At 32.8% G+C, this 26,989-nt stretch overlaps 3 protein-coding genes across 5 annotated transcripts; 2 read left to right on the plus strand and 1 right to left on the minus strand.

Moving 5' to 3' along the window:
• Positions 959–5,072, plus strand: LOC109328540 (glycerophosphodiester phosphodiesterase GDPDL3-like). The gene is made up of 9 exons (XM_019562049.1): positions 959–1,133; positions 1,720–2,013; positions 2,169–2,290; positions 2,469–2,973; positions 3,101–3,139; positions 3,248–3,532; positions 3,744–3,880; positions 4,127–4,610; positions 4,891–5,072. Exons 1-9 carry the CDS (start codon positions 1,016–1,018, stop codon positions 5,070–5,072), a joined length of 2,166 nt encoding a protein of 721 aa, XP_019417594.1. The 5' UTR covers positions 959–1,015.
• On the plus strand, positions 9,545–16,270 carry LOC109342097 (glycerophosphodiester phosphodiesterase GDPDL3-like). The gene is made up of 9 exons (XM_019580108.1): positions 9,545–9,791; positions 10,672–10,965; positions 11,957–12,072; positions 12,160–12,661; positions 13,781–13,819; positions 13,953–14,240; positions 14,600–14,742; positions 15,207–15,690; positions 15,772–16,270. The coding sequence occupies exons 1-9, from the start codon at positions 9,683–9,685 to the stop codon at positions 16,074–16,076; spliced, it is 2,280 nt and encodes a 759-aa protein (XP_019435653.1). The 5' UTR covers positions 9,545–9,682; the 3' UTR covers positions 16,077–16,270.
• Positions 18,132–23,996, minus strand: LOC109342099 (kinesin-like protein KIN-12F). 3 transcript variants are annotated; one of them, XM_019580110.1, is made up of 16 exons: positions 23,630–23,996; positions 23,367–23,504; positions 23,081–23,164; positions 22,841–22,966; positions 22,687–22,746; positions 22,538–22,591; positions 22,331–22,423; positions 22,113–22,208; positions 21,814–21,962; positions 21,534–21,683; positions 21,296–21,425; positions 20,196–21,182; positions 20,009–20,107; positions 19,825–19,932; positions 18,955–19,740; positions 18,132–18,551 (listed from the first exon to the last, which is right to left on the minus strand). In XM_019580110.1, exons 1-16 carry the CDS (start codon positions 23,912–23,914, stop codon positions 18,312–18,314), a joined length of 3,585 nt encoding a protein of 1,194 aa, XP_019435655.1. In that variant the 5' UTR covers positions 23,915–23,996; the 3' UTR covers positions 18,132–18,311. The 3 variants fall into 3 exon arrangements, with proteins under 3 accessions (XP_019435655.1, XP_019435654.1, XP_019435656.1); XM_019580109.1 differs by having other exon boundaries at positions 22,687–22,747; positions 22,836–22,966; XM_019580111.1 differs by lacking the exons at positions 22,538–22,591; positions 22,687–22,746; positions 22,841–22,966; positions 23,081–23,164; positions 23,367–23,504.

The following is a 26,989-nucleotide window of genomic DNA, read 5'->3' on the forward strand; positions in this document are numbered from 1 at the left end:
TATAGAGATAAAAGTTGAAGATGAAAGAAGAAAAAGAGATTAAAAAAACAATTTGATTCGTTGAAAGTTATTAAGTTTGAGTTGTTCAAATGCTACCAATGATTTTTAAGTAAGTATCGCTACTATACACAAGTTGAAGCAAAAGGACAAAAGCATGAAATTTGTATGATAATAAGAAATTTATATTTTTGAGGTTTTTCTTAATTAAAAAGAATATTCACATATTAGTCGATATTTTTTATATTATCGTGAAGCTAATAGATCTATATCATTGATTTGTATTATTTTTGTTTGAGATCAATGATTATAATTAACATATAAATTATAGATATTGACAGTATAAAAAAATACTTAACGGCTGATATACACATATTAAATCCATATATAAATGGTAACGATAATGGCAGAGAATTGCACTTGTGAGTTAGTAGGTGCTGCTGCTAATGCTAGCTAGAGAACAAGTTGACTTAAACCATCTTGACTCACTTTTTCTAATTTCTACTTCCTTGGCTTTTTCCTCCAATCAATTGAACAATGTTAAGATTGAACCCAAAATTTGCATAAATTTCTAAATTACATGGTCATAAGAAACCACACACCACTTATAAGCAATCTTGAATTGTTGCTATGAAAATGACTTTATGGAAGACTTGTTCCATTCAATAGTAGACCAAGTAATCAAAGTAAGGGTAAGGGTATCCTATGTCGGGTACACATATGTTGTCTCACAATTTGTGTCATGGACTTGTGATTGGTCAAAAAAATATATTGAAGTTAAAATTTAATTATTAAGTATTTTTCTGACCAATCACAAACTTACGAAACTTATGACATATGGAGTGACATAAACTATGGGACAACATATGTGCTCCCATACTATACCACTGAACATTATTGATCCCTCTTTATGAATGAGCCAAACAGAAAATGAAATTGGGTATTATGGACAACTTCACTATATATAAATTCTAACAAGTCTCTTCAGAAAATTGAAGCTAAGAAAAAATATTGTAAGATGAAAATTATGAGGGACTTCAGGGCTTTCTCTAATATACTTGTTCTACTTATTCTTCATTCATTGGTAGCATTGATATCTTCTTCTGGACCTGGTACTGGATGGAAAACATTGCAAGGTGTGTTTCTAATTAATTTGCTTCCATGCTATACTCCATGTGCTTTTAATAAACTCTTGTTTCAATTTGATACATATAGTCATATATACTAATTGTATTTGCATTCTTCTAACCATCACACCAATGTATAAAGTCATTAATTTTCTATATTTGAAACAATATGTGATGGATAAATTGTGGCCATCATTCCATTTTGCATGACGTGTCATATGTGATAAAAATGTGTTATTCAAACTTAAGGGAAATTTTAATACATAGCTATAAGACACATTGTTATATGGACCGAGTGTTGGATGGTACAATGTTATTAAGAGAATAAAATCAATGTAGCAGATATAAAAATGTTGCATTGGATGAATGAACAATTAAATAAGATAGGATAAAGATTGAATGCTTGGAAGAAAGTTGAGGTATCTCCTATTTAATCAGAGTCTAAATCACTTTGGAAATCAGTCTAATATGAGTCTACCTAACAAGACTATTTAAGGAGCACAAAATAGGAACCTGAGCATGTAGCTCATCACTTAACCACATAATGCATTATAATTTCTTAAGCTCAGTTGATTTCAATGGATTTGTTGTGCAGGATCTCCACCAGTGGTGATAGCACGTGGTGGGTTTTCAGGGATATTTCCAGATTCAAGCATAGATGCTTACAATTTGGCACTAGCCACAAGTGTTCCAAATGTGATCCTATGGTGTGATGTGCAGTTGACAAAGGATGAACTTGGTATTTGTTTTCCAAATTTGAAGCTGGACAATGCCACTGATATCTCCTTTCTTTACCCTTCAAGTGCCAAGAATTATTCACTTAATGGAATTCCAACTAACGGATGGTTTTCCTTTGATTACAACCTGACTGAACTAGCAGACGTTTCGCGTGAGTTTACCCGATCTTTATTTCTATAACCTGCTTATGTAAAAGACGGCCCAGTGCACAAGGGTCAAGACTTATTTAAACAGATTGTTAACAGAATAAGAGATTCATAATCATGATATGCTTATAATCATTGTTGATTTCTTGTTGATGGACAGTTCTTCAGGGAGTTTACTCTAGAACTGGTGAGTTTGATGGCAATCATTTTCGCATTCTCGCTGTTGAAGATGTAGTTAAATTAGTAAAACCTCCCTCACCTGGCTTGTGGTTGAATGTTCAGGTAAATGGAGTAATATTTGTTCTTTGTATCTAATACATGGCTGCATTTGGTGTCCCATTCTTGGTGTACTATAACATAATTCTTGTTTCAAGCTCCTGAGATTTTTGGCATGTAGGACCTGATTATGAATCTTCTATATTGATGACTTAATACGCTTTTTTTTATAAATAAAATGCAGAATGAAGCATTCATCCAGCAACAGAACTTGAGTACCAAAAGATTTCTAAGTTCTCTTTCTACTCGAGGAGTATCAGTCAGTTATATTTCATCACCTGATGTGGGATTCTTAAGCAGCATAAAATCGGTCTTCAATCCTAGAACAACTGGATTAGTCTTCAGGTTTCTAAGGGAGAATGAGATTGAACCTACAACCAATCAGACTTATGGCTCACTCTTGAAAAATCTCGCGTATATCAGAACATTTGCTTCTGGAATTCTTGTTCCTAAGGGTTATATATGGCCTGTAGACTCAGACCTTTACCTACAATCATATACCTCTATTGTCTTTGATGCTCATAAAGAAGGGCTCCAAGTATTTGTATCAGACCTTGTTAATGATGTTCCATTTAGTTACAATTTCAGTTATGATCCTCTTGCTGAGTGTCTGGCTTTTATTGACAACGGTAAATTCTCCGTCGATGGTGTGCTGTCTGACTTTTTGATAACTCCATCCGCAGCCATAAGTAAGTTTCGATTTTTGTTCTACAAAAAAAACAACACTAGTTACATGCACACATAAATATAATTGATTTTTTTCACTTTCTAGTAACAATTAGCATCACTGAGATTCCGAGTTCTCTTCTATTGCAGATTGCTTTTCTGGTCTAGAGGGAAATGCCACAAAACAAGGTATACTGTTTTCCTGGCTCTTTATCGATATGCTTGATTTCTGAGATAGCATATATTTTATATCATTGTTGGCATGTTCCTACTTCTCTCACATTGTTCTTGCTTCAGTGGACACTTTGATTATCTCAAAATACGGAGCAAGTGGAGACTATCCGGCTTGTACCGACTTGTCTTACAGGAAAGCTATATTAGATGGAGCAGATGTAGTTGACTGTCCTATTCAGATGTCCAAGGATGGAATACCATTTTGCTTAAGCTCTATAGATCTTGTGGAGAGCACAACAGTGGCTGAATCAAAGTTCGCAAACCTTAGAACAACTATTCCGGAGATTAAATCTGGCAGTGGCATATATGCATTCAGCTTGAAATGGAATGACATAAAAAACTTGACGCGTAAGTTGAATGATGTTCTTCAGTGCTAGTTAAAATAACTTAAAAGTTTGTTCTGGCATGCATTTCAAATATGCTAATATTGATTTAGCTTGCCACTTTGGCATACAATTTTCAGGTTTAGTTTGGAAATTTTGAACAAAATAGAAATGAAACATATTCACAACAAATGTTAACATCTTTAAGCTTTGATATACTTTGTTTTTCATTGCAGCCTCAATATTGAGCCCCTATTCAAGATTCGGATTGAACCGAAATCCAAAGTTCAGAAACAAAGGGAAACTTTTAACCTTGTCTGATTTTTTGTCCTTGACAAAAGGTCAGACATCTGGTATTTTGATCAGCATAGAGGTATGTCCTTTTCTATATTCACTCCTGTGATCTTTATATTCTTATAGGATATTACGAAGCATCTTTAAGTTATTTTGACGTTGGCGCGACCTACAAGTATCTTTAATTCTTACATAAACACTACTATATTACATTAATGTAAAGAAATATAGTTAACTCACCAACAAGAAGATGAGTCATTTCCATCTTGTATATATCTTCTTTAGCGATGTTAATGAAATCTCAAATTTTTGTGTCCCTTATCAGAATGCAGCCTACCTTGAAGAGAAGCAAGGACTAAGCGTGACCAACGCAGTCCTTAATGCTTTGCAGAAAGTAGGTTCTGATAAGCCAGGGTCCCAAAAAGTTATGATTCAATCAAGTCATAGCTCTGTCCTGAAGATATTCGAGGAGGAATGCAAATATGAAAGGTTATACAAAGTTGACAATAGTATTGGTGATGCTCTTGATTCAGCTGTTGAGGATATAAAGTCATTTTCTGATTCTGTGGTTATCGGAAAGGCATCTGTTATTCCTCGAAGCGAAGCCTTTCTAGTTAACTACACAAACACTGTGAAAAAGCTACAATCATACAACCTCTCAGTTTATGTAGAAACTTTCAGCAATGAGTTTGTATCTCAGGCATGGGACTACTACTCAGATGCATTTGTCGAGATAAATTCATTTGTCGTCGGAGCCAAAGTTAACGGAATTATCACTGACTTCCCCAAGACCGCAGATAGATACAGAAGTAAGTCTAAACAGATTCATAAACATTCAATCCTGAACAACCTTTCTAGATAATTGACTTAGTTTGTGCTTGTTAGAACTTGACAATGATGTGATAGTGATGCATGCTGGACCATGCATCAATGTTGAACCTATGATTCATCTCAAGGCATTGCCATAGTGGTTATTGGTTAAGCAATTAATACATAAATTAGAAACAATGTTGCCATGAAAAACTTGTGCTTTGGTATTCTATTATAATCTCTATTTATCCCTCATTGTTTACCTTATTTTTGTTGCAGAAAACTTGTGCCTTAAGGAGGGAAAAAAACCACCTTATATGAGTCCTGTTGAACCTGGAAAACTAATACAACAAATTTCAAAGGCATATTTTCCACCACCAGCTCCACCACTTCCAGTATTGACTGATACAAATGTGACAGAACCACCTTTGTCTTCTGTTCCAGCCCCCACCACACCATGAAGAAACAGTGTGTTACTACATGCAATTACCTTATTTAGTACACTGTTGGAAATGGAATAAAGAGATGTTTCTGAAAGAAAAGTATTTTATCAAATTGAATATTCTCATATGATAATCCTAATGTAATGTTAACATTTGTAAACAATGTTTTTATTTTACAAAAGCATGCAACACCCATTTCTCACTTGTACTTCCATCTATTCATCTATATTGTTATTTTCTTGAAGAGTCAATAATGAAAACATGACGCCGGATTTTTTGTTTCCTTCCCCATAAGCATCTAGTTAACAATAACATTGTTATTAATGTCCACACACTTATACATATCCTAAAAGTAATGTCATTTGATTTATCTCATTTCTTTTCCCTCATAACTCTCAAACATACCCTAAAAGAAACGGGTCTTGGGCGGTCGCCATTCGAACCAACCCCAAGGCCGGTCATGTGACTAAGTCACGCAATATAGGTCAATTTCAATGTGTTCACAAGTGGCTTATTAGTATATTTATTGGAAGCTTGAAGCTAAAGTTGGTTCTCTTGTTTATTTGAATTGTCAAATTGTTTTTCAATTACATGCCATCATGGATTCTGAAAGTTTAGTTTCTTAATATATAGCCATTGTGTCAGTCTCAAATTCTTTAAAGAATAATGTTGTTATTAAATTCCACATACTTATACATAAGGATATACTGTAAGTGCGCAACACATGACCCATAATTAATGAGGACTCAAATATATTTTTAACTATACAACTAATTTTATCTTTAAATGATAAATATGTTATAGTTTTTATTATTCTTTGTTAATCTATAGCCTAGAAATATTTAATACTTTGTTAGTTGTAATGATAATCGTTAATTTATATTTTCATATAGTTGATATATAAAGAATACTCATTTTAATTTTGTCAACACAATTTCTTTGAAACCGTCAATTTCATTCCAACATATTCAAATATCATGTAGTTAAAATAGGAATCAATTGTTTCTCGTACAGGACCTCCAGAACGTTAAAACTGAAACTACTTATACATCAATCACTTCAAATTTATATCTTTTCATATCTAATTACTAATAAATAGGATTTTCCGTACATCTAAATTATAATTCTTCAATTTTTTTTTTGTATATGTCATAAAGAGAGAGACAACCGAACAGCTATGGTGAACTTCACATAATAAACTATAAATTTTATATTTGGAATTTGATATTTTCTATAAATTTTAAAAAGCAAATTAAATCTTTCAGTTTGACAAATGCAACTACTTTAGTTTCTAACATTATTTGAGTGTGTCATGTGTAAAAGTATTGATTTGGGTTACCTGATTGAGTTCAAGGAAATCCAATTTGTGCTTGTTAAAAAAAACTTAGGGGTCATTTGGGTGGGGAAATTGCCTACTTAAACTCAGCGTGAACTGATGTGTTAATCTAGTGGTGTAAAATCTTATTGGATTTTCAAGGTTGAAAGTTTGATTTCTGAGAGTGACATTTGTTGAGAGAGAAAGCTACAAACCCGAAAGGGATTAGTTACTTACCTAAAAAAGTGAACAAATACCCTTAATAATACCAAAAAAACCAATAGTGGTTCTAATATTAGTAGAAATGAAATATATAATTATTAACCATTGGATGAAAACATAAACAATGTGATATTGTTAAAAAAAGGCTAAACAGGAAAATTCAAAATGTACAACTGAATTCAAGGATTTACCTACAAGACGTTAGTCTAGTGGTGTAACATTTCACTATATTCCCAGAAAAATTAAAAGGCAAAAGTTTGATTTCTGTGAGTAACATTTGTTCATAAAAATAACTACGCTACAAAAAAAAGATAATTAATTACCTAAAAAATCTACTTAAAGGTTTTAACATACATAGCATAAAAAAGACCTTAGACTTAGTCTTGCTCAAGTTTAACACAAACCTTTTCTCACATTCAAAAAGTTGTTTTATTGAGTTTACTTTATGCTTTGTTTAATAAATAAAAAAAATCAATTTCTTTGTCCATCTCCATTTATATCTTTATCTGAAAAAATGGGACCCATTCCAACCAATTAACCAATGGCATTATAGAAAATGTCTTTGTTATTATGGGAGTAAACTAAAGTTCCATTTCATCACTATACTTTGAAATACCCATTACCTCCAAATCAGTTTTCATTATCATTATGTCATGAATCAAAATTTGATTGATTTTTTCAACTAAGCCACCTTATAAAAAATAAATATAACATTGATGAAGCTGGAACATTGATATAATTCAAATTAATATCCATAAAACACGGTTTCATGACACATGACAAAAATTTTGTATCACTCTGTTTTTATACTGCATCAAGGACTTCAAAAGTGAATAATCTTTTCAGATACACCAAAACCATAAAATTAATTATGGATATTGGGCTTATAAAGAAATTAGTAGTATTATAAATATTGATGAATAAAGTAAACTTAGAATTAGTTTTTTTTCTTTCCGTGAAAACTAAATTCATATGATTTTTTTCAAGTAATAAATCAGTACACATTCTAGTAAATTTTGTAGAGTAAGCATATTATTTTCATACTTTATTATCAAAGAAAACTTTATATGGAAAGAAAAGTAAATGACTTTCAACAAAGGATAATAATTGTAATTCAAAACAATAATTGTAAGAGAGAAAATATGTTATACTAACAATATAAGAGTTTTTGATATAGTCATTATATCACTAACCGTTCATATTTGATCATCATTGATTTCAAAAAGTTAGCAAATTAACTAACCACCTAATAGTCATTGAAGCTTTTGAAAGAGGTAAGCTCCACTTAGCATAGAAGGTAAGTGGAGCATATAAAAAAAAGTGATATATATTGGAGTATCAAAGTTAAAATAAGATAAGATATGTTAAAATTATAGTGTTGGATCAATTAAAATTAAAATAGCTAAACCTTAACATATATAATATATTCTAGAGAAGTAATTGCACCTTGCCTAGCCTTATACCAATTCAACTTTACATACCCTTCTAGATTCACATCCCCTTTAACCTTCAAGTAGGTGGTGGTGTAAATTAATTTTATATGAATGGCACTACTTGTGAAAATTACTAAACAAAAGTTAGAGTTGATGCATATTAATCTTGTAAATTAAAAACAATATGAAATAGTTGAAAAATGTCAAATGAATCATTAAATAAAAGAGAAAATAATTAACCTCTCACAATTTAATATTTCTTTCCAAATCCTTTTTTGGTTTCCCATAGCTATCCTCGCACTAGAAGCAATCTTGTCCGATTTGAAAACATCCACAAATATGTGAGACTAACTCTCCCAACAAATATTTTTTCATCCACAAAATTCGAAACTAAAACCTTAATTAAAGGGATTCAAAATTCTATAACATAAGATATTGATTTCACACATATGAAGATGATCTGGGTTGCACGTTGTTGTTGTGTGAGTGGGTGGAACCCACATTTGTTCTTTGTATTACGCGTTGGATGACATCACATATACAAACCAATAATGAGTCGCCACGTCAAACATTGACAGAGGGAGACAACCATGTTGTGGACCCTACTTTCTAAACATATTACATTCGTCAAACCCCAATCCTCCCCTTACACCACCTATTTATTATCACTTATTATTATTATTATTTATTCACATTTTTTTTTTAAATTATCATAATATTATTTATTATTTATATTTAATATATTGACTCTTAATATGAATAATGAAAATGAAAGATGAATAATATATTTTAAAATAAATAAATATTTAGATTGACAATAAAAAAATTTCTTTCACACTTACTAGTACATTATGGGTTTATAAAAGTCCAACCATGTTAATTTATTTAAATAATGAGTCGTGAATAATTGAATTTCTTAAAGATTATAGTAATGTGTATTTAAAATAACGGGAGTCTTTTGATATATTTTGAAAGTGATATGCTTGATAATTAGTAAAATAATATAATATAAAATTTGAAATAGATGAATATTGTATTTGACAAAAAAAAATATAGTTATGAGAATATAGTTGTAATGCTAACTAAAAATTATAAGATGGTAGTTAGAAGCTAATAATTGTGTAGTTAGTTCTTTGAATTAGACTTATTATTAAAAACAATCAGTTGGAAATTATTATGACTTAAAAACATACTCAATTTTAGGTTAGGATAAAAAATTATCCTATGATAAAAATTAAAACATGAATTATTCTTAGTTTATTTTTCGGAATCATAACGTACATATACAAAACTATCATTTTTTGATGAAATAATAATTATTGACTGAATAAAATGCATAATCTATTAAATAAGGTAAAGACTTATTTTTTATGTTCCTCACATATATTTTTCACACCGAAGATAATCCTATCCAAATCGATAATATCTTATAAATATTTTTTCCGTCGAAAGACTTGTTTGGTAGACATGCATAGCATGTGTATATAAAGAAAGAAAGTAAAGATGTGCTACATTGAATAGGTGTTATTAAAAGCTCATAATCATTAATATTTCTCTCTCTCTCTCTCTTTCTAAGTATCTTCTAGGAAGTGGTGTTTGGTTAGTTGGTTTTGTATTCAATCATCGTCTTCTGCCGGGAATCTACTAAGGTTGCCGGAATGTGGAACTCACGCGCTCTTTCTCTTCTTCTTTTTCACTCTTTCTTCCTTATAGCTTCCGTTTCAGCTCAGATATCAAACACCACCACCGCTTGGAATACACTCTCTGGTAAGTATATGCATATAAGCTTTGATTAGTGGAAGTGAAATGATTCAGTGAATGAAAGTGAGGTGTTGCTTAATTAATTCTAGTGAATGAAGTTTCTTATTGTTATGTCTTAATTTGATTTGTTTGTTATTGTTGGTTGGATGGAAATAGTGTTGAAACTTGAAAGAGAGTTTGATGTTGCTTGAGTTAAATAAGGAACGAAAGATACTACTATCTCAAAAATAATGAAATAATGGTTTGTTTGAACTTGACATAATAATGGAATAGTGAAATGGACTATTTGGCTTCTTGCTAATTCAATGTATTCTTGATTTAATCTAATGCCAAATGTCAACTCTATAAAATTCTTCTACAAGGCTATATGACCCTGTAAAAGTTAGGAACTAATCCATTTCGGGGTGCGTGATTGTCCTCCATATAAATGTCGCTATTATGAATCGAATATTTGACGTTTTAATATATTTGGGTATCTACTGGGGCCTTACAACTATTAGACCAAGTTGGTTGGTTGATCTAATTGGAAGTGTTTAGTAAAATTAGCTGATGAACTAATTCATGTGAGTGGGGCTCAACTTACTCCATCCTAGTCATCAATTTTATGAACATCTAATGGTTTATATTTACCCACTAATTCAAACCATTGAATTTCCCTAGAATTGATGGCTTACTCTTGGAGTAAGTGGATCCCTCCCGAATTCATGTAAGCTTGTAAAATGAATTAAAAGGACAATTTGGCAGCATAAATATAGCTCAAGTTTTACAGTAGAGTTGTTTGTATATCTAGACTTGTAGGACTTGTATTTCAACAAATGAAACTATCTATTTAACTTTCATCTTGTGGTTATAGTTAGTGAAATTGATTCTCATACATGTTTTGCAGGAAGTCCACCATTGGTGATAGCACGCGGTGGTTTTTCAGGGATATTTCCGGACTCGAGTGCGTATGCCTACAATCTGGCAATCATTACAAGTGTACCAGATGTTGTTCTATGGTGTGATGTGCAGTTAACAAAAGATGGAGCTGGGATTTGCTTTCCAGATATCAAGCTTGACAATGCTACTGACATTTCATTCATTTTCCAAAACCAAAGTACAAATTACCTAGTTAATGGTGTACCCACTGGTGGCTATTTTTCTGTGGATTACACCCTCAAGGACCTATCCAATGTTTTCCGTAAGTTTAAAAACATGTAGTTTTGTTGCTTTATATTTTCAGTATTCCACAGACTTTCTGATTCCTTTTCTAGGGACTGCTATATTTTTTTTTGCTGATTTAAGCTTTGAAGTTATTTCTTTATATAAAAAGATGTTATAATGTTCTATCATGTCATGTTCATTGACAAAATATTTTTCTTAATTGTTCTGCTTATTGTTTTTCTTACCGACTTTTGAAATCGGACTAATCTTTATTGGATTTGCTCTCCTTAAGGTCTCATCCACATATGCCCAAACCATCTAAGGCTCGACTATACCATCTTCTCTATAATAAATTAATAAGAGATACCCCATCTTTCTCCATAATGCATTTGTAATACCCCAGTTCTGACATGTGACCCCTCAGGCCCATGAATATACTGAGCATGTCATCGGTAACCCCAGTCCTGACATGCGACCTACCTGACCCATGAATACAATGAGCATGCCACCCACCAGCTTAAATACTCCCTGCAGTATTTTATTCTTCACAATGGGGAGTCTCCCGCAACTTGAACCCATGACCTCAGGGACAAATAGTCACTACTCCCATGTGTCGCTACCATTAAGTTACATGGGCAAATAGTCACTATTCTCATGCATATTCTTGATTGCTCAAATGTAGGAAATTCAAACCCCTTTCTTCTTTAAAGCTTATACAAACCTCTCTAGGCAACGTAATGTATGCCTTCTCCAAATAAATGAAAAACACGTGTACGCTCTTTTGGTTCCTTTGATATCTCTCCATTAATCGTTGTAACAAGTATATAGCCTGCATGTGAGTGTATACAGTGCATTGCCTCTGAGCCATAACCTAACATTAACATTAGTATATTGTTGATCCATATAGTCTGTCTTATACATCTTTCACCTTGTATGCGATCTTAGGATCGGCTATGTATAATATCAATCATACATAGACATGTTTTACTTCTTTATATAGTTGCTAAGAATTTCTTGTTACTGGACAGTGACTCAGGGAGTATATTCTCGAAACAGTTTATTTGATGGCAACCAACTTCCAATTCTTACGGTTGATGATTTAGTTACAGCAGTAACCCCACCAGGGCTGTGGTTGAACATTCAGGTAAATGGAAGACATAATCTATTCTCCTCATTCAGTCATCATGTTTGTTTTTAAAACTAACAGTTGCTTTTTTCTGATATTTTGCAGCATGATGCATTCTACTCACAACACAACTTGAGTACAAGAAATTTTGTACTATCTGTTTCTAGACGAGTTATTGTCAATTATATCTCATCACCAGAGGTTGGTTTTCTGAGAAGCATAACAGCACGCTTCAGCCCGAAAATAACAAAGTTGGTCTTCAGGTTTCTTGGACAGGACGACACAGAACCATCAACCAACCAGACTTATGGTTCACTCTTACAAAATCTTACATTTATCAAGAGTTTTGCTTCCGGAATTCTTGTTCCCAAGGGATACATATGGCCTGTAGATGCTAGTCTTTATCTACAACCACATACATCTTTAGTCACCGATGCGCATAAATTGGGGCTGGAAGTATATGCATCAGATTTTATTAATGATATTCCATTCAGCTATAATTACAGTTATGATCCTGTTGCTGAGTCTCTCCAATTCATAGACAATGGTAACTTCTCTGTTGATGGTTTGCTATCTGACTTCCCAATAACTCCATCTGAGGCTATTGGTATGTTTTCTATATACTTTTTCTCCATTTCTTCAGATTTGCCTGCTACATATAAAATGCACATGATTTGATACAAAAAATACTTTTCGCTGAGGGTATGTTCGGCTAGAGGAGTTTGGAGGGGTAGATAAAATATCATTCTTTGTCAACATTCTCCTTATTTGAGAACTTCCTTAAAAGAAGAGGAGTAAAATCAGAGACTATCATGCAATTGCAACCTTCCAATCGCCACTTATTCATTCTTATGCACATTCTAAAATTTTCTAAACTTACAAATGAAATTATCCCTCTCATCCATTCCCCTCCAAACTCCTCCATCCAAAATAACCCTTACAAATTTCTGTAATGAGATTTTGTATTTATACAAGAGAACAGAAATGATGCACCCTTTAAATGAAATTTTCCTACTGTCTTCCTGACATGTTGGTCATAGCATTTTAGTGAACCACCTAAAAATTTGTCTCTCTTGTCTTTGCACACATTTCAAACTTCAAATATGAGCAAAGTCCCAGTATCTGGTCTTGTGATTTTAATATCTTTTAAGCAAGGATTTATAGTCTGTATTTAGGAGTTAACTTGCACTCTTGGTAAACACATATTTGATACTTGCACTTCACAAATTCACATGAGCATGTCACTAAGATAATTATAAACAGTCCTGGGTCAAAGAAAGGACACTAGTGGAACTTATATTGACTTTGGTCATATAGGATTTCTTGTCCTAGTGCAGCATATAAACAAGGTTACTAAAATTTATTAGCCAATCATGGAATCACCTACCAGCTCTTATGTTCATGCTTCCACCTTTTAAATTAGATCCGGGTTAGACTAGGTTCCCTTGTTAGGCAGGTTAGGTATCCAGCTATATATATATATATATATATATATATATATATATATAGCAACCAACTCAGATGATTTCATCATGGTTTTTAATCTCTTCACTGTCACTGCATTAAAGCAAGTAAAGATCTTTGTCCTTTAAGCATTGCTTACTCATTAGCCTTCCAAAACTTAACTATGTATCTCATATTAGTTGGTTCTGGATTCTACTAATCTTAATGCTTGTGTATACTATTACTTTTTAAATAGATATTGTTATGTCTTCTTATGATGCAGATTGCTTTGCTCACCTAGGTTCAAATGCCAAGCAAATAGGTATACCACATCTTTGTTATGATTTTTGAGTTTGTTCTCATTTTGTTGTTTATTAATCTCTTATTTTCTTTGTTGTGTGATTTGTATGGCACATCATGGTTGACATGTTTGTCTTACTTCGCTAATGTTTCAGACAACACTTTGATTATCTCAAAATATGGAGCAAGTGGAGATTTTCCTGCTTGTACAGACATTGCATATAAACAAGCTGTATCAGATGGTGTGGATATTCTTGACTGTCCTGTTCAAATTTCAAAGGATGGAACACCATTTTGCTCAAGCTCCATCAATCTTATAGATAGTACAGTAGTTGCTCAAACAAACTTCAGCACACTTGCCACAACTATCCCTGAAATCAAACCTACTGGCAGTGGCATATTTTCCTTCAGCTTGAACTGGGATGATATTAAATCCTTGACCCGTAAGTCAAAGATGATTTTGTAGTTTTCTTCAACATTTCCTTATTTCATGGTGGTAATCCAAACTTGTCAAAGCATCATTGACTGATACCTCAAATAAGCCAAAATCCGTGTAGAATGAGAGAAATGGATATACACATGAAAATGATGTGTATTTTAGAAATAATGGAGGAAATTACCTTACAACTTCACTTTAGTATAATCAACGTTTCACTCATAAATTATCATGGCATAAAAATATTCATCCCATATACATTGCTACAGGCTCTTTTTATTAATGTGCTATTTGATGAAATAAAATACACTAGAAGTGTTATAAAAAACTACTTACAGCTTCTTTTCTGTTCTCTGTTTTCTGCAGCCTCAATATTGAACCCTTTTACTAAATACAGCTTGTTCAGGAATCCAAAATATAAGAATGTTGGGTCACTTTTAACATTGTCTGAATTCTTGTCATTTACAAAAAACCAGACTTCTCTACCAGGTGTTGTTATCATTGTTGAGGTATGTCCGTCCATGACTTTATTCTTGTATAGGATACATTCTATCAGCTGTTGTTTGAACATATAAACTTGGTTAGAATAAGTACAAACTTGCTTAAGAATGGTTCGCATCACTTGCCTTATTTAATAGTTCATTTGACTGATCTCACCTTGTTGCTTCAAAAAACCAGAATGATTCAGGAACCAGGAAATATTAATAGTATTATATGTTTCTCTAACCAACTTACCACATCTGCCTCATATATATTTGGATGCTATGCGTTCATTATATAGTTTTGTTCAGCTACATCAAAGATTATCTTGGAATATATATAGATATATTAGGGGTTTGGCCTGTTAATTCTTTCAAACCAAGAAAACAAATGACTTATTGCCCAAAACCAAAAGTCATACTCCTGCAATTGTTTATTGTTTTCTTCCATTTTCTATTGATTAACATTATATTTGTATTCTTCTCTTTATCAGAATGCAGCATATCTTGCAGAGAAGCAAGGATTTGGTGTGACCGATTTAGTCATTGACGCGTTGAGCAAAGCAGGTTATGATAAACCAGGGGCCCAAAAAGTTTTTATTCAATCCACTGATAGCTCTGTTCTAATCAAGTTTAAGGAAAATACCAATTACCAGCGTGTATACAAGATTGATGAGGCTGTTGGTGATGCTGCTACTTCAGCTGTTGATGATATAAAACGCTTTGCTAGTTCTGTGGTTATCAACAAGAAATCTGTATTTCCCCTTACAGATAGCTTCCTTGTCACATCTACAAATACTGTGTCAAAACTAAAATCTTCCAATCTATCGGTTTTCGTTGAAACTTTCAGCAATGAGTTTGTATCTCAGGCGTGGGATTTCTACTCAGATGCAACCACGGAGATCAACTCTTATATTCAGGGATCAGATATTGATGGTGTCATCACCGACTTTCCAAAAACTGCTAATAGATACAGAAGTAAGTGCCAGCAAGTTATAATATACCATGAAGTCTTTTGCCTATGAATACTGATGTACTAATTTTGTCATTGTACTGCAGAAAACAAATGCTTAAACTTAGGTAAGAACACACCTATTTACATGCAGCCTGTTCAACCAGGGGGTCTTTTTGGAGTCATCGACAAAGGTTACTTGCCTCCGGCCGCGGCTCCGCTCCCATCTTTGTCAGATTCTGAGGTGACAGAGGCACCTTTGCCGCCTGTTACCAAGGTGGTGCAGGCTTCTAGCCCTGCCCCTGAAACCAACCCAGGAACAAAACCAAAGGGAAATGCACAACCCAAGGTCATTGCCTGCTTCTTCTTGCCCAGTCTTGCTGTGCTTGTAACTTCTCTTCTTCTGATTTGAGTGCTAGCCAAAGGTGCTTTTGCTAGTTTCACCTCTCTATTTTCCACTTCTCTTCTTGGATTAAGTGGCCTGAAGTTTTTCAGCTTCAGACTACTTGTATAATCCAGATTTTTTTCACATAACAACAGGAAATTCTTTCCCTTATTTGTTACCCCTGTGTATGTTCATTCTTCCTTCCTTAATTCTGTGAACACAAAATCCAGAGTATTACATATTTATATGAATTCTTCCTTCCTTAATTCTATGAATTCTTATGCTTGGTTACTTATGAGTTTGTCAACTAAGAATCACAATAATGAATATTTTTAGTTTCTAGCAACAGCCATCTAACAACTGATAATAATTGCTTATATTAGTGATTTGGTATAGATAGTGAGAAATGAAGTTAAAACTGAACAATAATGTGTTTCACTAAGAAAAGTGAATTCCTTGAACACAAATTAGTATAATGTAGGAATTTGTTGGTTCATATTTTTTATATGCAGAAAATGTGATAACTAAAGGGGGCATTATTTGGAGTTTAAATTGATATCAATATACTCAAATGATAAATAAAATAACTATATAATACAGACCCAATATTCTTCATCACAAGCATTAATAAACTACCTTCCTAAGCTTCAGTTGTTTCAATTACTTTTTCAACTTCTGCAATGGTGCTTCTAGCTTCATCAATTTCAGGACTTTCCTTCTCATCAGACTCCTCCAGCTCAGCCTGAAAGCATTAGAAACACTCTAGATATTATTGAAGCATGATCTACTGATTCAATTTCAAGATCATTAATAGGTACCAATGTAACATAATGACACTAATAGGATCAGGATCAGTGACTAACCATATTCCTATCAAAATCTCTTGTTTATGATATACAAGATCAATAAGGAATCATAATCCTAGACTCAGCTAGCACATTTTCCTGTTCAATCAGGTTAACAAAGTTTACAATCATTTCTGTTTGGTGAAAAGGAATCTGCAATAGTAGAATACACTATCATATCTTACCATAATGATCAATAAGTAATGCAAGACATATCTAAAGAATTAAGATGCCAACTCCATAGTAGCTCTTTGTACCCTTCAAACAAATAAGGACTTCAATCTATACCTTTGGGGAGAAATGCTAGTATCGAAAGTTGCATTTTTGAACCAAAATAATTGAAAAGTAAAACATAAGTTCACTACAATGCTTCATTAATTGTGAATGAAAAAATAGGAAAATAAGAAGAGAAAGAAATGGTTTACAGTTTAAATAGCTGCTTCTGAATGCAGCACCGAAGCAGATCCACGACGAAGAAGATGATCAAGTTTCAACTAAACCTTTACTCTCACCCAAAAACGCACCGTTTTGTTCTTTTTTGATAAGGGACCAGGGCATCTAACTTTGTCACACAAAAAATTAGGCACTAGCCCTTCTAAAGTGTTGTAAAAAATGGTTCCTCCCGGCCGGTTCAACCTGTGAACTGATCTCAATACCGACACGGTATAATAATTATATCGGTCATACAATTATACTGACCAAACCGATCATACCAGCCAGTTTTTTAATTGAACCGTATCAGTTATACCGACCGATTTTTATCTAAAATTAATTTTTTAGTGAAAATAAAAAAATTATTGATTTTTCAACATTAATATTAATATTATATATGTATATCTAATTTCTCCGGTATACATTTAATTAGTAAACAACCAATTGAACTGTTATATTACTATATCAGTATTCTAAACTAACCGATTTAATGACCAGTCCATTATTAATACCACTCCTTCTAATGCATATTACACTAGTTAAAAATATTAATGAAATGATATTATTTAACTTTTTGTTTTAGACTTTAGTGTAAAATTATATTAATATTAAAGATATTGTGACTTTTTTGTTAACGTTACAATGTTGCTTAGAGGCTAAACATAGTAATTTTAACACAAGATTATTTTGATGAAAGTTGTACATTGATGAATACTTATGTTGGTTCATGAAACTTTATACTTCAAAGATTATTTGCTCATATTATTCTCTTAACACAAGGCAACAACATTATCATGGTATTTCTGCACTTAATAGCAAAAATCACTTCATTCAATCTCTAAAAACTTTTGTCACTAGTCATAATTAAAATTCCATAAACAAAGTGTTGCACACAGTCACAATGAATTTATAAGACTGCAAAGAATATAGATTGCTGCAGATCCGAGTCGGATCAAACTTATCAATTTGTAATGAATCAATCCGGCTAATAATGTTCTTGATAGATTGCTCCAAATTCTGCTCTCCATGCCTGATCATCGTCTGCATTGTTGTGTACAGCCGCATCGGACCCCTCTCTATATAGTGGTTTGAGTGCAGATTCTGGTAACTTGCTCTCTGCGAGATACTGCTTCGTTGTAATCATCTCCATCTTGTGCTTTCTTTTGACCTTTTCCATTTTCTTTCTAAGCTGTTCATTATCTTGTTGCAATCTTGTGAAATTCTCCTATATAAAATAAGAAATGTTAGGAACATTTCATATCGCAATTAGTTGTCTGAAAAGGAAATCATCATCAAATAATTGTTCTCCATAAGTCCTATATTATGTGCTTATATTCTTTGTAAACATGTAAAAATATGTGAGGTCAGAGAAATTGGCGGAATAAATTCCAGTTCAACCTTTAAGGATATAATCTCCATACAAAGAACCATACTATGCTGCACTTTCCTTCTAACAAATTGTAGTAAAAAAAAAGCATAATTATATTTATTTGTTACTGCTAATATTTTCGAGTTTATTCAGTGACATTTTATGCAAGTCCCCTTCTATTCCCTATATATTATCCTAAAAGTTGCTTTCCACATAAGATAAATGCATTGATTGACTAGAATTTGCATTGAAATTTTACCTCTGCCACAGTTGCTGCATGCTCAGCTTCTTTGAGTCTTACAAGTAATTCCCCAGCTGCATGAACAGCTTCTGCAGTGTCTCTAAGTTGAATCTTGAGACTTGTATTCTCCTTTTTCAAGAATTTTGCTTCCCTTTCTCTCTCCACCCTCAATGCAGAAAGCTCAGCGGCAAGAGATTTGGCAAAACGGGCATGACCCTTTTTTCCAGCCTTTGCTGCTGCCTTCTTCACCTCTGCTATGCCTTCCATTATAGCATTGTGCTTCGCAGCCAGATCGTTATATTTTTCTTGAAGGTCAACATAGTGTTCTACCATTCTAGCATGTCCAATGACCGATCTTTTTAGTGCATCATCCAACTCCTCAGTGCACTTCTTCTCTAACCTCAGTTCCAGCTCCACCCGCTCTGCTCGCTGGCGAATGGAGTCAAGATCAACTCTTAGTTCATCAGTAAGACAAATCCACTCACTTTCCATTTCGGTCCACCGCTGTCTTTCTTTCTCTAGCTCTTCCCCACCATTATCACGAAAAAACACACCACTTTTTCGCACTTGAATGGATCTTGATATTAATGAAGATCTCAATTTGTCTGTGGACTTTTTAACGGGTGCATCATCATATAGTTGCACCTTGCATCTTAGATTTTGAATTTCCTTAAGCAGTTCTTCTTTCTCGGTAGCATCAAAAGAGCTGACTCTCTGAGTTAATTCTTCCTGGACTTCTTTAATTTCACATTTTTCCTCTATAATTGCTGCTAAATGATTGTCTGAGGAAGTGCCCATCAGAAGCTGCAAAATAATAAAAATAACAACAATGAGTGACCTTCAAATGGATAGAACTTCAACTCACAAATTAAAAAACCAACAAAAGACCTTGTTTTCATCCTTCTGTGAGTTGTTACACTCTTCTTCATGTTTGGTTTGCTTGTTGCTTTCGTATACAATGACCGAGTCTACTTTTTCTCCTTTCAATTTCTCCACCTGGACAAATCCACATTGTTAGTAATGTAAAATCCAAACCAGAGAAATAATACATGAGGGTCAAGAATCTAGATACCAATCGATTTAGTTCCTCAATTCTAGCTGCTTGCTCCTTGCAAACATTTTCAAGCTCCTTCTCTCTCAAAATGGATTTTGCCATTACAGTCTCTAAATCCTTGAGAGGAAAATGAATAGATAAATTAGTACAAGTTATAAAAAGAAAGTTGTTCGAGCAAAAAATTGAAAATTAAGTCAAGGCATACTTTTGGAACTTTATCTGTGTCAATACTTGGCTTCAAGCTGTCTTGGACCTCACTGGAATCCTGATCTGATATTTTTTTACGGCAAGATTCACAAAGCAAATTAGCAGTTCTTCCATCATTTGAAGATTTCTCACCCATGTCTGTTTCTGGACAACATGTCAAGATTGAACGCCCAAAAGAGAAGGAAACTGAAGATTTGGTCAGTGCTGAGTTCTGCTGGTGATAATCAATTATCTGTAATCCCCTTTGAAGACTTGCTGCCAAGGACTCTGTTGGGCCTGGTGAAACCTTGCTTGACCGCAATGAAGATCGCAAATGATCACCTTGTATAAATTGTTGTCCTAACACAACTTCATTGGAACTTGAATTCTCCACAGCTACATTGTTCCAACTTCCAAGACAACTAGATGAAAGTGACATTTGGCTTTTCCTCTTGGTATTCCTGATCTTTGGAGACTCAGACAACGGTGGTTCCTCAAGTATTGGAGATTGGTAGCATGAACTAACCGAAATACTGTCTCTGAATGTGGATTTAATTGCCCTTGAGGCGCTAGATATGGATTCAAGGTCATCTACCGATGCATACAAGGTGTTACCTGATACCACACTGTCCTCATGACAAAGCCTACTCGACATTTCTCCAGAACATACTTCCTCTTTCTCAACTTCATCACCACAGATTTTATCTGTGTCACAACTTCCATCAACAGAATAATACTGGACACAATCTTCACTGACAGATATCTCTTTGGGATTCTCTTCACAAGAATTATACATCTCAACAATCTGCTGGTGTAATTGCCTTATATCCTCTTCATCCACATGGACCTCTTCATCAGTAGTGTCGTCAATGTGAGGTAGGAGTAGAGATCGGTTTAAGCTGACCCTCAACTGATTAAGGCTTTCCCGTACATTATGACCTTGAAAGAATCCATTCATACTACCAAATGAACTATGACCATCTGCCTTTGCTCTAATAAGTTCTTCCTGCTCCAAAGAAAACAACAAATTGTAATTCTCAGATATATCATATATGCAGTAGTTTAATCCTTAAAATAACTACTTAGTGACAAGTCCTGGGGAGTGGAGATAAATTTTACCTTCAACTGCCGGATTTTATCGCTCAAATCATTAACATCATCCTCCTTTATTTCATTGATAACTGGCTCATTTCTAATGGATCTTACTCGCTGTCCAAATCTGAGTGTGTGCAGTGTTTCACCGTTATCCCTACATTTAAACAGGTACGATTTTTAACTCGAGAAAAAAATAATTATAATGCTATTGTTATATGGCCTCTAAAATTAATAGACAATGCTCCATAGTCCAGGTAAATACTTGTTATCAGGAAAGATGGAACAGATTAATGAGAGTTTGGCATTTCCACCAAGTGATTCTTGTAGTAAACGTGTTAAACAGGAATCCCTGTTTGGAATTTGTTCACCTTTTCCTGAGTGAGTTTTTTTAGTCAGAGCATCAACTAAGTGCCTGCGACGGGAAAATAAGATCAGGATATTACTTTCAACGTACATAAGTGAAAAACCACATGAGTCACCGACTTGAGCTGTAGAGAAAATATTTTTCGTAAGTAATGTTGTCATAGCATGCCATATCTTACCCAAGCTTAGATAAGGACTTCTTTACATTTCTGTTCTCCCTTAGATGTTGTCTCCCAGCATCATCAACTTTGTTCCTGTACAGTCCAGCAAGATCAATAAGGCTAATTCTGCTAGTTTTTGAACTACTGAAACCACTTGATGAGGTTCCCTGCAGCAGCAGTTGATGAAAACCATTAGTAAATAACAAATTAACCAATAGAGAAAATGCCAATATAAACTTGTCTTCAAACTTAAAAGAAAGGAAACTTTTCCAGGACAATAATGTTATTAAGGTTAAGTAGAATTGTAATAGCAATACCTTACACCAAGACTCGATCACAAAGGTGAAAATGATATGTGATCTAGAGCTCTTAGAATTTAAGCTCGTTGCTCCAACTTTTCTGCTCGAAAGGCCCTGCAGCATAGAAAGGGCAAATCGTTCACAAAGGTGAAAATAATAATGTATACAACGTTATGCAGACATCTATGTTTCAACTTTCAACACTATTTGCTTTGATGCTTCCCTAGAGTCCCAACCTTAATTAGAATTTGTGTTACATCGTCATAGCTAGTGACATATTCCTCAGTGAGATTCTCTATATTGAAAGCATGTTTGGAGCCATCCTTCATCTGCAATAATTTGGACCAAGCCATTAAATTAAAAGCATGCAAGCAATGGAACACAGAAGTAGCGGTAAATAATTTATTATGAAATCTGTAGCACAAAGGATGTCATGTCCTTACCTCAAGGTTACGCTGTGTTGGATCAAGTAAATCCCCGATTTGTTCATTGTATATCTGTTTAAACCAACAAAGAAAATACGGAAAATGCCATTATCATATGAGTAAGAAACAAGCCCATTGCCACTTTGGGAAGTTTTATAGAGAATTACCTCAAGAAAACAACATCGGCATTGATAGTTAAACTGTTTCCCCTCAGACATGTGCTGCTCCTAATATAGTAATTCAAACTCAAAACAGTCAAAACTTAAAATTCATAACAAAAGGTACCTAGAACCAGCAGTTCAATTATGAAGCAGAACATACTCTTTCAAGCTCAGAAAATAACATTTGGAAGATCCGAGGAACAATTCCTTTTTGACTTTGCGGCGAGGGCTCCTCAAACATTGCACTTGGGGGACCCCACATTGTATAAGTTTTTCCACTTCCAGACTATCAAAGAAGTAAAAGAACATGTAAAAGTTAAAAACTATACTCTATCAAGAGCATTATACAACTTTTTCACTAAAATGTTGGTAAATAAAGGAAACATCAACAATTACCTACCTCTCCATATGACAGAACTGAAGTATTATAACCAGCTATAGCATTTTTAACCAAGGGGACACCCACTGTTTGGAAAATGTCTTCCTGAACAAACAAAATCTTATATAAATCACACTTATCTTCTCTTATGAATATGAAGCAAAGAAACCGAACTACTATACTAGTAATTTCATTCTAAAAAAGCAAGTCATCTAAGTACATAATACCCTAATCCAAGCACATCAAATTATTGAAAGGTTAAATTAAACTACAGATCATAGATAAACAGTAAAGTGGGGTTCTTTACCTGATTGGAATTCGAATCGAAAACCGAGTTAAATATAAATTGCCTATCCCCAACACACAAGGTATCAGAAGAAACCTTCTTAACGGTTCCATCCCCCTCTCTTCCATCAGTGTTGCTAGGCCTGATTCGTACTACAACCTGGTTCAACCAAAACTACATAATTATTAGAGATTTTTTTTCATTTAAAAAAACATAAATTTTGTACAAACCCATCTCAGGATTAAAATAGTAACTTCGAAAGTAACTTCAAAATTTGAACTTGCCTTCACCGATGGATCCGATTCAAGAGTGGGTTTCGAATCGGTGAGTTTTACATTGTTTGAAAATGGGGTTTTGGAGTGTAATTGATGCTTCAATGAATGGTGATGGTTGATCGGGATGTTTGGATCTTTAGGAGGAGTGTTTTCAAGTTCTGAAATTGGGATTTTAGGGTTTGAGGATGATGATGATTTACGGTTGAAATTAGAAGAGAGTGATTTAGGAAGAAGGTTTGAGATGGAAGAAGATGAAATGGTTCTGAAGAAACCAGCTTCGTTAGTTTGCCTCATTGTTTCGCTGAGAATGTAAAAGGATCCTACAAATGGAGTTATGCACTACACAGAGAATGTGTGTTTTGATTCAAATTCAAATTGAAATGGTAATGAGGGAAAGATCAAGAATAACGTTTTTGACTTAAGGATATGACCGTTGCAAAAGTATACACAAGTGGGACCATGTTTTTGTCATTTTTTTAAGGTTATCATTGTAATTTAATGTTACTATCAAAATTTGAATTTAAAATGTAAATTGTTTTATTATAGTGTAAACACATCATTCATGGTTGATTTATGTTGTTACTTTGGTTTAAAGTCAATAGTGGTTAACACATGAATTACATGAATGATTGTTGATAGTGAAAATATTATTTACACCATTAGTGTATACATATTAAAATTTTAAAATATATGCAATAACAATATAAAAGTATATAGCAAAATATAAAATCTTGTTATATCTTCAATAGTTAAATGGTTTAATTCTAGAATGATATTTGTTGAGAGAGATAATCACTCATAAATTAATTTATTACCGACAGGGACAAGGGATACTCTTAGTACTAGTAAAAAAAAGAAAGTAAAATCTCATTAAAACGATCATGCTTCCATTTGTAATTGATGGAGCACCCACTTTTAAGAAACTCTCAATTATTTATGAGACATAGACTGGACCATAAATTGTGGGGTGAGAATCATGTTCCTTTAACAGGGGAAAGCCCAACAAGACCAAGTTTTTCAATTATACCTACCTTAATTAATTTATTATATAAGTTTAATTTCTTATCTCCTTATTTAAAAAACTTTTCTTATTGTAATGTTATTTAACTTGTAATTGTTAGAACACCATATTAGTTTGGTTAAGCTAATAAGAAACAATCCCCTACTAAAAGGGGCTATAAACAATGTGGTGGGGATTGAAGATAACATGAATTATCAAATAACTAAAGTTTGAAAGATATATTATGTAAGATAATTCGATGTACATTTAGTTGTCATGTTGAAACTATCATAATCTCTTTCCCATTCTACCATGTCACCTCTTTGCCACTTGCCACCAACACAACCCCACTATTATAGCACACTATTAACTTAGGACAAAAAACTGATCTTCTAAACTATGTTCCAAATCATATTCCGAAACAATAATATTAATATCATGTTTTTATTTATTTGAAATATAGTTTGAGATACATTTTAGGACAACAAATCATTATCCATCAACTTAAACATGCAACTTTCTTAGACCAATAGCTTCTCATGGTTCTCAAAGCAGTATTAATTTTGAGGGAAAAAACGTTGTGTCGTTTTATTTATAGAAAGCATGTTTCATATAATTTCTAAGACTTTGTGTAGAGTAATGTTATACTTTTTTACTAAATTTTTCTACAAATTTTTCTATCATAAAAAAGTAACATATGTTATTTATGAACTAATCATTGATAAACAAAATATTATTTTGTCACATATATCACTTTGTAATATGTATCACTTTGTCGGATATGAAAATTTGTAGAAATAAATATAAAATATGTGTGGGTATGCAGTGGCGGATCTTGAACTTTAGTTTAGGAGGGGCAATAATATTCAATTGTAATTTATAATTAAAATTAGTTGAATAACGAAAATATAAAGAAAATAGACAATTCTTTCAATGTTTCAAAATGTAAAAAAAAATAATAATTAAAAATATTAAATAAAAATATACATTCATTTAAAGTGTTGCTCTTAGTTAAAGACTTCAATTCATCGAAGATTGAATTAAGAGTAAAAAATTTCAGATATTTACATTTCAATATAAATCATCATGTTATGTACAAGAAATTCATCTTCTATTTTACTACATAAGTTTATTTGATTGTGTTCGTTACTAAAAATGATCTTCCTATAGTAGTTGAACCAAAAATTACTAAGGACATCAATAATAAAAGGTTGAAATTGAAATCTCAAATAAATATTTTTTTACTCGCATTAAAGTCTGTAGGTATAATTTTTGCATAAAAATACATATGTTATAAATATTAAATGATTTATAAAAATACATAGAATTTTAGGACTTTTGCTGTAAAAGTTTGACAAAGATAATTTGTGATCTTATAATATTTTCTTAAGTGCAAAATCATTATGAATTAAAATGAAGTAAATATTATAAACAATATTTATATTTATACATGTAAAAAACTTTATCTATATTTATAATTTTTAGAAGGAATGTATAATTTGTATAAGCTAAAAATATATATTAAAATAAGTAAATAATTTTTTTTAAAAATTTAAAAAAAAAATTCAGGGGGGGCAGTTGCCCCCACCTGCCCTAGAGAAGCTCCGCCACTGTGGGTATGTTTGCTATGGGTGAGACATGTGTATTAGTAAGTGAAAGAAAGGAATTTAATAACAATATAATAAAATAAAAAATTAACGCACTTATAATAGAAAGCATAAAGCAACAAAAGATCACAGTGCCAAATTTCCAACCCATCCAATGACAAAATTGGAATAGTATTTAACAAAACTGTTGAAATTAAAGCTACTTGATCTTTACCCACTATTGCAATATGAGAAATTGAGTTAGTCTTCCTCATTCTCAATTTTTTATTCAAGATCTTAAAATGATATAAGTTTGAGTATTGTTAAATATAGTGTGTTTACTCATAAGACGTTGGTCTAATAGTGTAAGATTCTATTAGATCCTTAAAATTGAAGGTTTAATTCATACGAGCGATATTTATTGGGATGAACAATCATGAACCCTGAAAGAGATTCATTATCTAAAAAGATAAAAGAATATCACTGGTAGTACCCAAAAAGAATACATGTTCTTTATTTTGTTCATTTTTATCAGACTTCATTATTTTCCGAATGAATAATATAGCTATAGTATATTAATTTCTTACCAAATATAAGTTATTAAAGTATGTTTGCCTCTATCAACAATATTTTCCACATACAATATAAGCAACAATAATCTAAAAAAATTGATATCATATTTGATAAATTCAATTACAAATATATTAATCCAACTTATCTTGTTTTAGATTATATGCAATCTATCTGCAAATACAGCATCTAATATGTGCCCACAAATTAATC

The sequence above is a fragment of the Lupinus angustifolius genome, chromosome LG02 (genome assembly GCF_001865875.1).
Source record: "Lupinus angustifolius cultivar Tanjil chromosome LG02, LupAngTanjil_v1.0, whole genome shotgun sequence".
In the NCBI taxonomy this organism is placed as follows: Eukaryota; Viridiplantae; Streptophyta; class Magnoliopsida; order Fabales; family Fabaceae; genus Lupinus; species Lupinus angustifolius.

What these genes read in the sequence shown, in the direction of transcription:
- LOC109342097 (XM_019580108.1), top strand. Translation starts at nt 9,683, where the DNA reads ATGTGGAACTCACGCGCTCTTTCTCTTCTTCTTTTTCACTCTTTCTTC. An exon ending in TTCAAATGCCAAGCAAATAG is followed by an intron (nt 13,820 to 13,952) that starts GTATACCACATC and finishes CTAATGTTTCAG; the next exon opens with ACAACACTTTGATTATCTCA. An exon ending in AACTGCTAATAGATACAGAA is followed by an intron (nt 15,691 to 15,771) that starts GTAAGTGCCAGC and finishes ATTGTACTGCAG; the next exon opens with AAAACAAATGCTTAAACTTA.
- LOC109328540 (XM_019562049.1), top strand. Translation starts at nt 1,016, where the DNA reads ATGAAAATTATGAGGGACTTCAGGGCTTTCTCTAATATACTTGTTCTA. An exon ending in AACTCCATCCGCAGCCATAA is followed by an intron (nt 2,974 to 3,100) that starts GTAAGTTTCGAT and finishes CTTCTATTGCAG; the next exon opens with ATTGCTTTTCTGGTCTAGAG. An exon ending in GGGAAATGCCACAAAACAAG is followed by an intron (nt 3,140 to 3,247) that starts GTATACTGTTTT and finishes TTCTTGCTTCAG; the next exon opens with TGGACACTTTGATTATCTCA.
- LOC109342099 (XM_019580109.1), bottom strand. Translation starts at nt 23,914, where the DNA reads ATGAGGCAAACTAACGAAGCTGGTTTCTTCAGAACCATTTCATCTTCT. An exon ending in AAGTCCTTATCTAAGCTTGG is followed by an intron (nt 21,684 to 21,813) that starts GTAAGATATGGC and finishes TTCCCGTCGCAG; the next exon opens with GCACTTAGTTGATGCTCTGA. An exon ending in ATAAAATCCGGCAGTTGAAG is followed by an intron (nt 21,183 to 21,295) that starts GTAAAATTTATC and finishes TCTTTGGAGCAG; the next exon opens with GAAGAACTTATTAGAGCAAA.